Genomic DNA, 12,176 nt, shown 5'->3' with positions numbered 1-12,176 from the left:
AGTGCAACTTGAGGCCATTTCCTCTTGTCCTATCACCAGTTACTTGGGAGAGGAGACCAACTCCCACCTCACTACAACCTCCTTTCAGGTAGTTGGAGAGAGCAACAAGGTCTCCCCTCAGACTCCTTTTCTCCAGACTAAACAATCTCAATTCCCTCAGCTGCTCCTCATATGACTTGTGCTCCAGACCATTCACCAGCTTAGTTTGAAATACGTGGCCACACAAACACTCTGTGCTATCATCCCTTTATCACAGGGTGGCCAGAGAGGAGATGGTGCAGGGACATGACATCAGAACCCAACGAATGCCTCAGAAGTTAGAAACCACTAATATCTGTGTTCGTTCACTGGATCACCATTTTCCTGTGTCCACACTTGAATACATCAATAAAAAACTTCCCTAGGAGATATCCTCTGAACCTTTTATGTACATACCTCCATGTTCAAGTGATAGACTTCACTATATCATAGACAAAGTTTAAAAAAATTCATTGTAAAATGAGATCAAAGTATTTCAAAGACATTTTCATTCAATTATGCTATTATGTCCTATGAGAAGTAACTTTAAATCTACATGAAACCATTATCTAAACACCATACCTGAGAGCAAAATATCACTGTGCTGTCACTGCATAAACCTGTAGTAAGTGACAGTACCTACCTTGAAGAGATACCAGCCTAAACACTAAAAACAGAAAAGAGTGGGACTCTTTGAATCTGTTCTGAACTCCTGTTAGCCAATATTTGTTATTACATGAGAACCTTTCCAACTGCTGCCTACACTCCTGCTGAGCTCAGTGTCCTAGAATGGGAGATGTTGGCAAAGAACAAATCAAGGAGACCTCACTTGTTAATTAACGAGTAGCCCAAGAGCTCATTAAATCATACGGTTTATGCTTTGAAGGTAGAAATTATTTTGCTCTACAGAGAAAAGAAGGAATGGAAGAAAGGAGGGATAAAACAATGATAAAACCAGGCTTACAAAAAAGCCAAAAAATACCCAGATATGTTTGCTTCCCTCAGTACCAGAAGCTGGGTACCATCTTCTGCTTTATGAGAGACACAGACAGCAAAGAACCTGCATTTCTCAGTTTTACATATGTACTTGGAAATGCATGCAGAGCTATCGAGGCATGTGAAAGCCAGTCTTCTGAAAATGTTAACTCAACACATAATCTCTCTTGCCCACTGATCTGCCCATGTCCTTTACTTCAATACCCACTGAGCAGGAGATAAAAAGGGAGGAAAATTGCCAATGTGCAAAGCAGCTTTGTTTTCAGAACTTAAAAAAAAAATAAAAATAGATTGGGTTTTTTTCATCTGGCAGTCTGAGTAATGAATTGTCAAGTTAACCCAATAAAAATTTATCCTTATGATTCAATAGTAACAATGTTTTCATCTACATTAAAGAAATTGAAAGGATATCTTTTTCCAAGACCTGTCTGCTCAGCCTTACCTTTCCATAATAATGGAATGGATGGGTCATCACAACTAAAGGCATAATACTTATTACCATCTTCCAGCTCATTGTTGACAGTGTCACCACTTTCAACATTCTTGACTTTAAGGCTGAAGAAATTTTGCATCTTTACATTGTACCTGAAAGTGCAAAGGAAAGGTCTGAAAAGGCAGGATCTTTGCATTTCTTCATTACACTTTTAAGCGTCTTGAGAACAACTTGTATAGGCAAGCAGTGAAGCCCAGATGCACGTTCCCTGACAACTAATAGGAAGCTAAGAGAGAAGACTATCCAATTCAGTGGCAGGCTGTTAGGAAAGCAAAGGCTGCACCTCTCTCATGAGATACAGCAAACTGCATTAAAACACTAGAGCAGATTTAGTGAAGGCAAAACACTGCAGCTGTGGATTTTGGAGCCCAGACATTCACTAAATGGCTTCTTCCATCCTGCATCAGGCTCTGAATTCACCTCACTGTTTCTCTCAGCACTGCATCCCCATGGCAGGTGTGTGAGCATTTCTGGGACTATTGATCATACCCATCTCTAGAAAGAATATATCTATTTTAGCACCAGTGCGGGATCAAAGAAGGCTGTCTTTGAACTCTGCTGAGGCTCAATGTAGTAGAAAAATGAGGCTCAAGTTCCAAAAAGGGTGATTTGTGAGGGGAGAGAACCAAGGATTAGTCTAAGCAACTTGGAGTAGAAGAGTGGATACACAGACCCTTGCAATAACAGTCAGACCTCTGACTCTCCTGTCAGAGGCAGTGACACTACAGAAGGAGGATGTCAGCCTACAATCTGGTGTGAGACAGTCTGAAGATTAAGACATGCTTAGCAGTCTGACTAATATTCCTTCTTCTTCTTCAGAGGTTCTAAAATAGGTGTAAAGGCCAACATGCTGTGTGCTGACAAGCCAGAGTACCCAGTGGGCTTTTCCATGTATCTTTTTATAAATGACAATTTCTTTCAACTGCTTCTGGAACCTACTTTACCTCGTGCACTATGAAAAGGATCCATGCAAATATTTGCTGTGACTGAGCACAAATCTGGAGTGAGACTAATTAAACATGAAAAAACAAGGGATCTTACACAGAAACGTGACTGGCTGTATTGTCCTCAGCAGGAAGGCCAAGGACAAAATCACACCAGAAGAATGATGGTCAATTAACACCTAAAGGGCATACGGAGGAGAAAAGCACTTACTTCATGATAAGTATGTAGAATGAATACATAATGATGAGTACAAGGCTTTCCCACCTCAAAGAGACAAAAAAAAAAAGTGTTAAAAGGCCATTCCAACAGCCGTATGCTTTGTCAGTTTTATGTAGGAGTTTGCATTAAATATCCAGTACAAGTCACATTTGTGTACACAGGATTCACATCACTAAGATTAGATGGTGTCTCAGCAGAACGGGGGGGCAAGCAGACTCTCGAGTTCCAATAAACATGCAAATTAAATGTAATGCACATATTTCAGAAATGTGTTATACAGATGGAAACCATAGCTACCCTCTGAAAATCAAAATCACAAGGCTTTTTGTCATTTCAGTGCTGAAGCACAGGCCAGGCACTCTGAGAAGACTCTTTTGGAAGATACTTATGATCTTCCACTGGGTTCCCACCTTGGTCTGTTCTTTGGGACACCTAGCACCCCTATCAATGTTAACAGCCAGAATCAAAGCAGCAGAACTTTGGTTACACTTTCTGCACATGAGTCTTCAGGCCTTAGATACAGCTTATTTACTTAGTTAATGTTTTCAGACTCTTAAATTTTCTTTTAGTTTTCCCTGATCATCATAAAAGATATAATCACAGAAAACACGTAGGATTTCCCAGGTGTCAAATCCAGTTAATGTTTCCACTGTGTATGAATGAAAGCTAATTACACAGCAACTCTATTTACTGATCAGTCTCATGGCAAATACAAGATCACAGGGAGTAATTAACACAACTTACCATTCTATTTTCTCATCATATATGAACTAGAAGAAGGACAAAAAAAAAAAAAAAAAAAGGCAATACATAAATTGACCATTTTTCTGATCTATCTTGAAAGATAGTCACACTTCTTTAATAAATATCAGTCACATCTAGCCAGAAGCTACTTGAGTTTCAACCCTGTCTAACCAGAAGTTCCATTGCATAGATTATGTCCCTCACAAAGCACAAACCTTGTGAACAAGGCCTGGATCTCTCTCAGTGACTGTTATAAATACTATTTAGTTAAACAGCGTGAGCATGTGAAACACAGACAGATACACACGTACCCATGTGCTGTGTGGTGTAAATGACAGCAAAGTCCTGTATTCTGAAGAGACCTAACTCTCAGTCATTTCAGACTAGTTTTAGCAGAAAAGGCAGCCATTTTACTTCTGCTCTTAGGCCAAGTGGTTATACACATTTTAATCCATCCTATGTAACTCCTGAAACCTAATGGGCAGCTGCTGATGATCCATATCTATTACAAAACAATCGAGGTGGATTCTTCCCCTCCCTACCCATCAGATACCTACCACATCAGTAGATGTGGTCAGGAACTACTACACTGCTCTAGATGAACAAAGGGCTATCTCACTTGTGCTCTATTTAGAAGAATCTACCCAGAATCTGTGAACCAAAGAAGCAAGAAACAGCCAGTTTCCATCTCCACAGCAAGCAGTCCCCCAGCTCAGAGGAGAGTGCTAAGTGCACTGTGTAACAGCAGCCTGCAGGACTGTACAGGCTGTAGGTACAAAATGAATGGACACTGATGAACGTGATGGACACATATTCTGTGGGGCTGTATGAAGTTTTCATATTTGGAACATACTGTGGAGCTGAACCCTCACTTTCAGATGTCACTAGAGCTAGCTAAGAAAATAACTGTTTATCAGTGTATACCAATGGTTAGCAGGCTGGTCCTCCCAAAATTCAAGCAATGAAACATGTTAATTTGTAAAGGAATTACTTACAACAATAAGTACAACCACAGAAAACGTGTAGTACACAGAGTCTCGGAACACAGCCCACTGGGTGAGACGAACCACCTGAAAAATACCACAGCTTTAGCCAACAAAAAAAAAAAGGTTATTTTTAAGGCAAAAAAAAGGTCTCTATCTTGCAATCACTTAGATGTGTGAGTAGAAGTATTATTAGCAACTATTCTGGAACCAAATGCAGCTTTATGCTAACAGGAAGACATAGCAGTCTGTTAAACAGCTGATCTATAATAACCACCGCTATTAAAAATCATATAGAAACTTCCATTAATTAAATAAATTTCTTACTAATGATATTTTAATTGGTCATAATTTCAGTTGTAAAGTACAACTCATTTTACTGAACCAAATCAGTTATTCCCACTTCATTATATTTGTGGATATATCAGACCTAATACATGAAAAAATATGATATACAGTCTAACCATCTCCTGAGTAGATGGAGCAAATCCCATGCTTGTGTCCTAGATTCTTTGATCAGTGTCAGTAACAGAAAGGATTAGCAGACACTACTGATCAGTTGACTGTGAACACAGTATTGTATGAAGAATAGTTTCCTTTGTATGCTTTATGTTCAGAGTGCCGAAACTGTAGCTGAATTTTTTGAAACATTTGCTATTTGTAAATAATTTGCAAATTTTTTCCAGCACATTTTTCTAAATGCCAACTTGTTTTTGCTTTTAGCTCTCCCCTACCCCCCTCCCCCCAAAGGAAACTCCTAAATTCTATGCAATGGAACTCCATAAACATAAGTATCTTACTAACCTGTCCTGCAAACAATCCACAGACACCAACAATGCAGAGGATGTTGAAAACTGCTGAACCAACAATAGTTCCTACTCCTACATCTCCATGAGTGATAAATACACCTGTAAAGGGAGCAAAACATGCGTTATTACCGCTGTCATTTACTTTTAAGTCACAGGCAACTACTTAAACTACTTAACACGTACTACCCGAGAACAAGAGATTGTTTGAAAGTTTAACCAAAATTTATTTCATAATGAATGCTCACTTCTCTGTGCAATATTTTGTGCTTTTAGTCTAATTAGCCACTCCTCATTTTGGGCTTAACATCTCTCTCTCTCTCTCTCTCTCTCTCTAAAAGTGAATTGCCTCTTAGCTAGTTATTTCAACAGTAAGTTCTGTATTTCACAGCTTGGTTGTTAGTGGTGCAGTAATTCATTCAAACAAGTAGAAAAGACCTCCAGACACACCAGGAGCATGGAATTTATTTCAAACAGTATAATAAAGGACAGAAAACTTTATCCCAGGTATTTAATATTTAGTGTGCTCTTCCTTGCAATGTCTCATGAAAAATAAGAGATTCTTCCCTCAAAAAACTGGTGGCCACCTAAGGCGCAGTAATGTGTGCCCTCTGACTTCAACAGAAAACTGGATTCAGACTTAACATGTTCTAGTATCAATTTTCAGATTTCCCTTAGCACCGAGCCCACCTGTGACTCAGATACCTGTCTGTAACATAACTGTATCAAAATTACAAAAATCAGTGGCTGGAGTGGCTCTGCAGGGATTATCTAATGTAATCGTCAGCACTGAGACAGAACCAAAGCTGACGTGAATGCACTACAGAGCTGTGTCTACTTGTATTTTAAATCTTTTGCTAAAAGGGACCCCTGAGGGCTTACACCCCTGGCTTTTTAATAAGTTGGACATGAGATTAATGGACATTCCTTTAGACTGTATTTCCCTAAAGTTTGTAAAAATGTCAGTCAAGATAGTAGCAGAAAGCCTACTAAGGCTTTACTTAAGATGGATTTATCAAGTTTGCTGCTTTCCCCTTCTCTATCAGTGTAATCCTGTGTCCTTCTTTCCCTTAACAGGCATTGCTTTTGCCCCTTAGACCTCCTCTCTCTACCAATAATATTTAATATTTAAGAGATAATTTCAAATAATTATGTAAATATTATACACCATGTCATGCCTATAATATCTCTGCCTTACCTATACATTAATTTATTCTTTTTCCATGTTCCTTGCTTTTCTGCTTTCTTGCTAAAATTAATTCCCTTAGTTTGTGAAGACAGAAGCCAAAGAGTCATCAAATATCTCCAGTTATCTCTCAGGGGACTGCAATAAATATCCTCTTTTACTTTCTACATTCAGAATCAGCCATTCCTCTCTGTGTTTTGAGAGGAGAATCACAGTTTCATGAGATATTTTGAGTAGTTAATTATATAATGAACCACAGACTAGCTGACAGCTGCAACTGCTGATTATAAATTGACAGAAGAATGGTATCCCTTTTGGATAACTCTGCTTGATCTGCTGCTGATTTTTTAACAGCAGATCTAATAAAAGCTAGTGTTTGGGCTCCATACCTATAACAGATGCAAACAGTTCTGGAGTAGAGCTCCCTGCTGCCATGAATGTGGCTCCAGCAACATCTTCACTCAAATGTAGTTTCTGGAAGAAAAGCATTGCTAATTTCAGCACTGCCACTGTATTTACACTGCATGGTTCTACAGTGGCAAAGAAAGAAGCTCTTCATTTTTTGCCACAGTTGTGTTAAAGGATGAACAGTCACTATAATACAAAAATAGACACTGCCTTTTGGGAAAGCAAATATACTTTCTGCAAATAAAAGGTTTATACCATAACTCACTGAAGTATCAGATAAAATTACTTACATTTAACTGAGTAGCCAATTGGTGCTTATATGTAACTGATTAGACAAAAGCACCTCTGCAGATTCAAAAAGATTGTAAACATCTCAAATGGTATTAGTCAATTTACTTTTGGAACTCTAACACAATCACTGAAGAATTAAGGGGCTTGTAAAACTTGAAAATAAAAATCCATAAGAGAAAAACATAACCTCTGTGAATAAAGCTTACAAACAGTAGACCTGGCTCTGGCTTCACTTCACAACTGTTAATCAAGTGAGTCCATTGATACAGACAAAATTAATCCAATTAGACACAGAGAAGCCTGTGTACTCTATATAGCTCTATTTTTATGATGATGTCTCAAACTCTAACAGGATGTAGATCAGATTTCTCAGACCAGCAGAAGCATATGTAGCTCCACAAGTAGGCTGCATCAATTTAATACTGTTTGAGGACCCTTCACTTCAACTATAAAGAAGGTTTTATGGAGGAGCTTTTTTATTTTTGAGAGTCTCTAGACTCATCTTTTGTACCTTATTTCCCTTTAAAGGATAGAAAAGTGATTAGTGACAAAAGGACCAGCACAGAAATCCTGTACTTTTCAGGCAGTATGCAACATTTTGAAATGATGAAAATGGCATCCTACAGAACTTGACAAAACATAAACACAAGCCCTTACTGAACCATTTGATCTACTACCAGACATAATGTTGCAGAAGCTCAAGTGTAAGTGTGCCATCTGAATTACTTTTAGCTGTTTTGATGTTCAGCAGAACATGAGACCAGAGGCAAAGATTTTATGAAGGATCAGTGACAGCTTAATTGGTACAACCCAACTGGTACACCTTAAATAAGATATATGCTGAAGACAAAACAACAGAAAAGGGAAAAGATGAGAAAAGGGATAAGTGAGTATTTTAGGTCACCTCCCTTATTCCTCTATTTGTCTTCTATTGAAGCGTAAGTACTTATCTCTGACCAACACTAACAAGAATTTAGTACATATATCCATACAAAAATAGTCTTTTTCACCTGCTATAGGAGTTTTTCAGACCATGGTCACACATGTTTTTGTTAAAAAGCAATGGACATGAGATTTTAATTTTGTCCTCAAAACAGAAGTAATATCTGGTTTCTACTTTGTATTCATTTTGTAGTAGTTCACCAAAGCCACACCTAACACTACTTTTACATGCCAAGTATCAATTCTACCCTGTCCAGATAAACTCACTGTAATTAGAATTGTACATGTAACTTTGCATAATTGCTGAGAAGACTGCATGCCTTGCTGATACAGTGGTAGATGAGCAACAAAATTTGCATAGCCAACACATTCATTTTTCTATGCAGTTTTTCTTTTCTCAAGTGACTTTTAAAACTAGGTGTACAATAATAAACCCAAATAATCTGTATCTCATATCCATCCTAGCAACCTGCTTCAAGTATTTGAGTTTTGCCACCTGATTTCATTAAATCTTCCATTTTTTGTCTCCTTGAGTATGGCCAGGGGGACCACTGTGCCCAGAACACAGGTTAATTTTTTGATTAAAAGCTCAAATCCTCTGAAAAGTACTGAGGCCAAAAGGTTTACAGGAATTAACTCCAAACAGTGATGGTGCAAAATATCTAATTCTATAATATTCTCTAAATAAATTTCCAAATGAAGAATAAAGTTCGTACCTCACAAATTTTCTCTAAGGATGGAACAAAGAAGTCATCACATACTATAGCCAAAGCATAGAACATATAAAGAGCCTGTAAAGAAAATAAATTCAGGAAATACTTCAAATTTTTCCAGTACATGAAAAGATGAGACAAGGCAGTGCTATATTTATTCAGACTAGCAGAAATACATAGCTCCATTTTTTATTTTATTCCAAATAAAAATCCCCCTGCTCATAATTTATGGCATACAAGCAGATTCTTGAATGCAGGATTGAGTTTAGGACAAGAATGTTTGCCAGACCCTAGAATGTGAATGGTATCACAGTTCACAGAATAGGGTGCACAACAGACTTCCATAAGTTCACTTTCCTCCTATAAAGGAAAGTGAAGGGAAGGCTTACAAAGTTTCATACTCATAATCTGTATTTAAAATTAATTATTGGACCAAGTAATGAAATAGAAAGTAACATAATTTTTATTAACAATACGCAAAAAATAATCACATCAGAAATAAACAGATCCTAACCATGGCTCATGGCACCAAACCTCTCAGGATTGATCCTGGTTCCCTGCATACATTTGATTCTCCCACTATCTCATGTGGCTTTATGTGTTGTGCTCATGCAGTGGGCCTAACTGTGCCCTTGTCCATCAAACACAACTCTTTTCTACTTTACTTTCCTTGAGCTGGGAACAGAAAACTGGAGCCTGTAGGCCTTACTTGTTTGTTTTTTTCTGTAGTAAAATATAAAACTTCACATGACATTTCCTATATTTCTTCAGGGTTGGTTTGTTGGAGTTTTTTTAATTAAAACTGCATCTTTTGCATAGAGGCACAACAGGAAAGAAAGAGAATCAAGTATCTTTCACATCATGCTTGATGTCATCAACAAAGGAATTCCAAACTCTGTTTATACAAGACAAAATACAAACAAATACAAGTCAGTGGAGGAAATCCCTCTGTGATCCATGCATCCAGGATTTTACCTCCAAGAGGACGAATGCAAAGGCATTGCAAATGCAGACTTACATAATTTTCTTAAATATATCAAAGAATCATAGGATCATTTTTGTTGGAAAAGACCCTTAAAATCATCGAGTGGAACCATTAACCTGACACTATGAAGTCCACCACTACACCGTGTCCCTAAGATGTCACCTTTCCAGCATTTTCACCCATATGGACTAATTAGAAATACTGAAATTGAAGTATTAGAAACATATTGATACATGCAAAACTCTGTTTAGTACGCCACTAAGATCATCAACATCTTATGAGACAAATAAAAGGAAAGAAAAAATGAAGTCGAATAAAACTTACAGCAATGATATGAAGCAGAACTCCTCCTTGCTGCCGCTCTTTATTTGTAAATATATCTTCAGGAAATTCATTAATGGCTGAAAGAGAATTTACATTTTAAAAACATTTTTAGCATCTATAAACAGAAGACTGAAAAATAAGGCTGTATCTGTAAAAATTTAAGACCAAACATGAGTGCATCTTCTTTTATCAAAGTACAGCTTCCCACCTCAGAATCTCTTTTACGCTCCACGGAAAAAAAACAGAGAACTGATACTTAGGTATTAGTGATCATAATTCCAGTGCCTTGAAGCAACCTCCACTCTACTAAGAGCTTCACATTCTTAACGCCTTATTTTTACATTCTCTCCTTCGTCTCTCCTCTAAATACACTTGCGAAGTGACAAAACTCATTCTGAAATATCATTCCTAGCTTTAAGTGTGCCTTGCCTGACAAGCTACACAATGGTTGTAGCTTTCCATCAGGCTCGTAATAACAAACTTTTATAGGGCTCTACCATCTTGCAAATCATTTCACAAAGATTGAAGTGACTCCAAGTACATTTTTCAAAATGTCTATTATCTAAATCTGGTGAAGGAAGGAATGACACAGAAATGGTAGGTGGACAATAGGAATGTGCAAAAACATGAGTTTGGGGATTATTTCTGGGTGACAGCGAAGTTGTGTGGTGATCATTTAAAGGATCTCTGTCCCATGTATAGGCAATAGAGTGAAAAAAAATATTCCAGATGGGGGAGACAAAGACAGCAACTAAAATAAAGGTCTGAAGAAACATCCAGACTGACAAGACAGGCAGTGATAGAGATCTACAGTGCCTCAGAGAGGAGTCTGGGAAGTTTAAGGGTGAAAATAATTTCAGCCACTGAAGTCTAAATGCATTCAAGTTAAATTATTATTCAGAAAGAGATGTTCCTTTCCACAATGAGTTGTAGATGTAGGTTGACAACAAAATAAGCTCCAGAAAGTTCTTATGAACTTAGCATAATATACAGAAACTCAGAGTAGGAAAAAGAGAATATATTATGATATTTTCCATATTCAAGTCTGTCAGTTTACATGAATGTTTTAGAACACAGTATATATAATATTTGTGCTCTTCCATTTTCAATTTCAATGGCATATTTTCTCAATTTCTCTATATAATTCTACAAACAATAACCATGAACACAGAAACCAATAATTCAAGGTATGGTTGATGTTTCTAGCTACTAAACTTCAAACACTCTAAACCAGCCCAATGTTCTGAAAATGTTGTGCCGAAACTCTTTGAAGATAACACTTTTTATAAAATCTTAAATTTTAGTTACCTGTAATCACCAAACACACTTGAAAATCTTAGCTGCATTGAGAGGATCATCTCCTTTCAAAGACCTGACTGACTTCTCATCTCCTCAGTCTTTTAAGTTTTATACAAATACAAAACTGCCTCTTTTCATCTGTATTACATACATCTACATACGTTGCATACATCTGGTTTGACAAAGACTGGATCAATGTCTCCATGCAAAGCTAAAGATCGCGTAAGTCTCCTTTTTTTAACTCAGTGCCCACTACCATAAAGGTATTATCTGGAGCTTTGAGCAACCTGGTCTAGTGGAAAGTGCCCCTGCTCACAGCAGCGGGGTTGGAAGTAGATGATCTTTAAGGTCCCTTCCAACCCAAACCATTCTGTAATTCTATGATTATTTTTTAATTAATGTACTGGCAGCAAGCAGTATTTAAAACCTCATATACATAAATCATATCTTCCTTCCAAAAGTCAAAGTTACCATTTTATTAAATCTTCATAAATCCTCAAAACTAATACTAGAAAGCCACTACAGTTTTGGTTAAAACTATTAATAGACTACAGAGTTTTATGCCAAAAGAGTTGGTATAAGATAAAAGCTAATCAACAAAGACTGATGGCAATTCCTGAACTGAATTTCATCAGGCTTTTCAATAAGACCTGTTCTTACTGTTGTATTCTAACTGGAACCATTACCAGCACTCAATATGTTGGATACAGCTTTCTCAAGATACAGATGCATCTTTTATTTTAAACCTCAGACCACAAAAACAATAGAAATCTTTATTCTACATTTTGCTTAGTTACTCCTGAATGCGATTTCCTACTGCTAGG

The 12,176-nt window shown here is 37.3% G+C and overlaps 1 protein-coding gene across 1 annotated transcript in view; it reads right to left on the bottom strand.

Moving 5' to 3' along the window:
* The window catches only part of LOC127385855 (ras and Rab interactor 3-like), a 170,842-nt gene that overhangs the window by 102,339 nt on the left and 56,327 nt on the right, over positions 1-12,176 (bottom strand). The window contains exons 3-10 of the mRNA XM_051622032.1: positions 10,054-10,130; positions 8,748-8,822; positions 6,780-6,864; positions 5,203-5,306; positions 4,411-4,485; positions 3,416-3,441; positions 2,663-2,716; positions 1,514-1,599 (exon numbers count right to left, since the gene is read on the bottom strand). Of these exons, the coding sequence (XP_051477992.1) occupies positions 1,514-1,599; positions 2,663-2,716; positions 3,416-3,441; positions 4,411-4,485; positions 5,203-5,306; positions 6,780-6,864; positions 8,748-8,822; positions 10,054-10,130 (582 nt within the window). The remainder of the gene's footprint in view (positions 1-1,513; positions 1,600-2,662; positions 2,717-3,415; positions 3,442-4,410; positions 4,486-5,202; positions 5,307-6,779; positions 6,865-8,747; positions 8,823-10,053; positions 10,131-12,176) is intronic.

The sequence above is a fragment of the Apus apus genome, chromosome 5, assembly GCF_020740795.1.
Source record: "Apus apus isolate bApuApu2 chromosome 5, bApuApu2.pri.cur, whole genome shotgun sequence".
In the NCBI taxonomy this organism is placed as follows: Eukaryota; Metazoa; Chordata; class Aves; order Apodiformes; family Apodidae; genus Apus; species Apus apus.
The sequence above is the reverse complement of the archived record's forward strand: the minus strand, read 5'-3'. Positions and strand labels throughout refer to the sequence as shown.